Source organism: Muscardinus avellanarius (genome assembly GCF_963383645.1).
Source record: "Muscardinus avellanarius genome assembly, chromosome: 1".
NCBI classification, from domain to species: Eukaryota; Metazoa; Chordata; class Mammalia; order Rodentia; family Gliridae; genus Muscardinus; species Muscardinus avellanarius.
The window spans coordinates 180726055-180731983 of record NC_137786.1 but is presented as its reverse complement, the minus strand read 5'-3'; the positions used below and the strand labels follow the sequence as shown (position 1 = coordinate 180731983).

Below are 5929 nucleotides of genomic sequence, written 5' to 3'. Positions count from 1 at the left end.
TTCCAGAAAATGAGTCCTGCAAATTAATAAGGCAAATATGAATTAATTTATTTATTTATTTATTTATTTATTTATTGGTGGTATTGGGGGTGGAACCCAGAGGCTTTCTACCTCCAGGCTATACTCCCAGGCTTATTTTATATTATGTTGGAAACAGGGTCTCACTAAGTTGCTGAGAGCCTCACTAAGTAGCTTTGGCTGACTTCAAACCTGTGTGATCCTCCTGTCTCAGCCTCCCAAGCACGGGGATTACAAGCGCGCTCCACCACGCCCGGCTGCAAAAATGAATTTGGAAAAGTATTTTATATGTATATATTCTGTGATGAAAATATTTTTTAAGAAGAGAAGTACAGATTGGGTAAACATCAGGCAGGCAGACCCCTTTGATCTTTGGAAGATGATAAAGGCAAGCCGTTCTTAACCAAAACGAGTCTCTTGACAATGGGACGGGGGCTCTGCCAGAAGCTGCCAGAATCATGGATGGAAGAGACCACAAAAGACAGAGAAATAATAGGATGGAGGTAATCCTATGAAAACAACATGGAGAGAAAATTCTTCTTCTACAGAAATAACAGTATTTTGAGTGGATAGATGATAAACAGGTTTGTCAAGGAAAAATACTTTATATAGAGAAATACAAAACATTAACAAGAAAAGACTGTTAGGGGTTTAGAAGATAAAAATAGTGATTGCTGAGAGAGAGAGGAAAACAGGGAACATAGGTTGGTACTTTTTATCAAACATTGTGATGTGCACAGAGCGGGAGAGGAAAGGTGTGAGTGAGCTGTGAGAGGAACTGAAAAGAAAATACCCCATAAATTTAAAAGTGATGTATTTGTTTGCTCAGAGAACAAATAAGACAGAGTATATAATAAATGATTCATTTTGAGACCATTTATTCTTTGAAACTTAGTTTGAATTCATCCTCAGAGAGTCTATGAGAGAAGGGTCAGACTATGAAGAGATTAACCAGAGAGAACCAGTGAGATAGAAAAGTGGAAATATTCCTGATAAACTTGTCTTCTGATTTTAAGAACACTGAATTATTTATAACCACTGTGGATTCTTTATATTTAGTGTAGGTGGAGCTTCATTTTGAAATATGTATACATTAAGTGATTTTTGTTCTCATTCCAACTGGCAGGTCAGAAAAAAGCATACATGATGAATAAACACACACACACACACACACACACACACACACAAGTTAAAGGGAATTCTTTGCACCAATGATCATGGAACATGAAGAAGCTAAAAGGTTTAATTTTGATGATAAAAATTATTTAGGCATTGAGAATCATGTAATACAATGGTTGGGTTTTCAGTGACATTGGTAAGAAAGGTAAAAAAATTAAAGAGAAGGTATTGGGGTGAAAGAGTGAAACTAATGTAAAGTTTTCTAAAATATATATTTTTTCTTTTTAATTAATCAGATATTGAAAGGGAAGAGAAGCCAGAACAGCAATAGCACCACATGGTTGTACTGACCAAGTCAGCATGCTCGCAATCAACAGCTCAGCCTTCATGCCCTCTGTTTTAACACTGATTGGGATTCCTGGCCTGGAGTCAGTGCAGTGTTGGATTGGGATTCCATTCTGCATCATGTACATCATTGCTGTGATTGGGAATTCCCTAATTTTAGCTATTATAAAAAATGAAAACAGCCTCCATATACCTATGTATATATTTTTGGCCATGTTGGCAGGCACAGACATTGCACTTAGCACCTGTATTCTTCCAAAAATGTTAGGCATCTTCTGGTTTCACAGGCCAGAGATTTCTTTTGATGTTTGCCTGCTGCAAATGTGGCTAATCCACTCATTTCAGGCGATTGAATCAGGTGTCCTGCTGGCGATGGCCCTGGATCGCTATGTGGCCATCTGTATCCCCTTGAGACATGCCACCATCTTCGCCCGACAACTCCTGATCTCTCTTGGAGTTGGGGTGACTCTCAGAGCTGCCATTCTTGTAGCACCATGCCTGTTTCTTATCAAGTGGCGTCTTAAACTCTACCGAACTACAGTTATTTCTCACTCTTACTGTGAGCACATGGCTGTTGTGAAACTAGCCATAGATGATATTCGCGTCAACAAGATATATGGTCTTTTTGTTGCCTTCACCATCCTGGGGTTTGATATCATCTTTATCACTTTGTCTTATGTTCAAATCTTTATCACAGTCTTCCATTTGCCCCAGAAGGAGGCCCGGCTCAAGGCCTTCAATACCTGCATCGCTCATATATGTGTCTTTTTACAGTTCTACCTCCTGGCCTTCTTCTCCTTCTTCACACACAGATTCGGGGCTCACATACCAACATATGTTCATATCCTCTTGTCCAATCTTTATCTGTTGGTTCCACCTTTTCTCAACCCTATTGTCTATGGAGTGAAGACCAAACAAATTCGTGATCATGTCTGGAAAATGTTATCCTTCAAAAAAAATCATGATCATTACTAATTCCCTCTATATAAAGTTTAGGTTGCTTAAAACTAACAACTCAAATGAAGTAGAACTTTGTGTCTTCCTTAAATATGTACATCTGAAAAAAAATTTCAAACCTATGATGCTCATAATTTAAGGAGGTATTTAATAAATCTTTAAAAAATTAAAGACTCAAATATAAAATACTTCAGCAGCATATATCCAATACATAAATAAAAATGCAATAAAAGTAATAACTTTGATTGGCTAATACATAAGGAGATAAAGTATCTTATGTTGAGGTAACAAATGATTTAATATATTCTTCTATTTTGTCCTGTCAATTTAAACTTAGAGTTTCCTCTTAGGACTACATAAAAAACAAAATTTCAGAACACAGTATTTGATTCCAGACAATTTCATAGAACAATTCCACACTCTGATATTCTTAAACTATTAACCCAAACTGTACCTGTAATTCTGGCTCCATTTTACTTCCTAACATTTGACTTTGATCTACATTTTTACAAATTTGGAATCATTTATTTTATGTACTTTCTCTAAGATACTATCAACAAAAAGATAATAAAAATCAATTATGCAACCCAAAAATACATAATAAAAACCCAAAACTATATGCACTGAGAAATTTGTATAGGAAAGAATATGAAGAAACAAGCTGAGAAAAAAATAGACATTTTTACAAGTATATTTTTTTCAGGAGAACAAAAGCAGACATGTGAGCTTATTTACAAAAGAGCCTTATGAAACTTTACATTTTTCATTTTAAATTTTTTGTTGGTGCATTATAGTCATACATTTTAATGGAGTACAAGATGATAGAGGCATAGATGCACCCATCACCCAATTAGCCTTTACCTACTTCCCACCTCATTCCCTCCCCTCTTCATCCTTGTCCTGTTTGGCTTACTGATTGACTTTGATATGTTTGTGAATTTACATCATGTACATTAGGGAATTTCCCTCTTCCTCCCTCCCATCCTCTTCAGTTATATCTTCTTATTTGATCATCTATCGTTTCTCCTTCTTTGTCTAGAGCTCCTCCTATGACCCATTTTTTCCTTAACTTCCCCATATTAGGGAAAACATCTGATTTCTTATTTTTTGTGACTAACTAATCTTAGCAAAATGTTCTCCAATTCCATCTATTTCCCTATAAATGACATAATATTTTTTTATTTATGGCTGAATAAAATTCCATTGTGTACATATCCCACAGTTTTGTAATAAGTTCATCTGTAGATGGACATCTTGGCTGGTTCCATAGTTTGGCAACGGTGAATTGTGCAGCTGTGAACATAGATACACATGCATTAGCTGGTAGTTTTTGTTTTTTCCCCTTGTGGGAGATACCCAGAAGTGGTATTGCTGGATCAAATGGTAAATTTGTTTCCATTCTTCTGAGAATGCTTCATACTGTTTTCCAAAGTGGTTGCACTAATTTGCAATCCCACCAACAATGTTTTAGAGTTCCCACTTCTCCACATCCTTGCCAGCACTTGTTTGTCTTTTGAATGATTGCCATTCTAATTTGAGTTAGGTGATATCTCAGGGTAGTTTTGACTTGCATCTCTCCAATTGCAAATGATGTTGAGCATTTTTTCATGCATTTATTGGCCATTTAAATTTCTTCCTTGGTGAAGTGTTTATTTATTTTACTTGCCCATTTTTATTGGGTTATTTGTTTTCTTAGTGCTATTTTTTTGAGTTCTCAGTATATTCCAGATATTAGTACTCTATCAGAGGAGTAGGTGGTAAAAATTTTCTCCCATTCTGTTGGTTCTTGGTTGAGGTTCTTGATAGTTTCCTTTACTGTACAGAAGCTCTTCAGTGTCATGCAATTCCAAATATTGATCTGCCTATTAGTTTTTATGCCTTTGGGGTCCTGTTGAGAAAGGTGTTACCTTTGCCAATATTTATAGATATTTTTAAACATTTCTTATGTTTAAAATATACCATCAACTGAAACCACCAGAAAAATATAAAAATCTTGCATTGCAGAACATTTTCACTACTTCCTAATACTGAGCCTTATGATTTTAGTCATGTGGTACATTAATTAATAGTAGTGACTCTGTCATTTTAGTTGGTATTTTCACTAATTTATTCCAGGTTATAAATTATATTTTGTGCAATTTGTAGACCTATGTTATAGATATTGGAAATAGCTTTTTTGGACCATATTTCTAATGCAATTTTGGAGGACAGTTATTTTACTGTAACAAAAATTATTACACATTTATGATTGATATTTTTATGGCATAGATTAAGACTCTGCCTATTGTGTGTTTGTGAAAATATTCACCACATATATTGTTCCTCTTTAATATTAAGATATAAAATAAATTCAGAATGATTTTTTAGATAGAGAAGTTGGAGGTGTTTGATACTTTTTACAACTTCATTATAAAAATATGATTAACTGTATCTATTTAAAGCATTAAAGCTGATCAGTTTTAACAGATACATGTGCCTATGAAATTATTTCAACAATCAATTAGTGAAAACATACAAATTAGTCACTAGAAAATCAAAAAGGATTTTAAATTTATAGAAAAGAATATCCAAATGAACATCTAAATGCATCTCCTTCTTCACACACAAGTTTAGCCCTCACATTCCACAATGTTTTCATCTCTTCTTGTTCAACATTTACTTGTTACTCCAACTTTTCTTAACCCAATTGTCTATGGAATTAAGACCTAAGAAAATTTGTGACCATGTCTGAAAAACATTTTCTCCTTTCCAAATCTTGATCATTACTAATACCTTCTATGTAAAGTTTAGGTTGCTTGTAAGTAAACAACTTGGATGAGGTAGAACTATGTCTTCCTCAAAAATGTATGTCCAAAAAAGTCAAATTTATGATACTCATAATTTAAGTCAGTATCAATAAATATTTAAAAATTTAATATGTTTTTTTTGGTGGTACTGGGGTTCCTGGAAGCCCTTCTACCTCTGGGCTACACTCCCAGACCTATTTTATATTTTTGAAACAGGGTCTCTTACGCCAGCGCAGCTGGCTTCGAACCTGCGTGATCCTCCTGTCTCTGCCTCCCAAGCGCGGGGATTACAAGCGTGCGCCACCACGCCCGGCTAAAAATTTAATATGTTAAAATAAAAAGTAATTACTTTGGCAGCACATATATGAAAATTACAATAAGTTAAAAAGTAATAATCTTGTGGGGTATGGTGGCACATGCTTGTCATTTCAGTACATGGGAGGCTGAGACAGGAGGATTACAGGTTTGTAGCCAACCTCAGCTACTTATGAGGCCCTCTGTAATTTATTGAGACTTTTCCAAAATAAAAATAAAAAATAGGGCTTGAGCTGTAGCTCAGAAGTAGAATGTCACTTGGTTCAATCCCCAGTACTGCAAATAAAAATAATAATAATCTTGATTGACTAATATATAATGGGAGGAAGTCTCATGCTGAGATTTTAAATTATCTAATTTGTTCTTCTGTTTTTGTACTGTCCATTTAA

General features: G+C 34.8%; 1 protein-coding gene across 1 annotated transcript; it reads left to right on the top strand.

Annotated features, from left to right (window-relative positions):
- Window positions 1-1497: 1497 nt before the first annotated feature.
- On the top strand, window positions 1498-2457 carry LOC308259041 (olfactory receptor 52A5-like; the record flags this gene model as incomplete). The annotated part of the gene is made up of 1 exon (XM_080689778.1): window positions 1498-2457. One exon carries the CDS (start codon window positions 1498-1500, stop codon window positions 2455-2457), a length of 960 nt encoding a protein of 319 aa, XP_080545904.1.
- Window positions 2458-5929: the final 3472 nt, after the last annotated feature.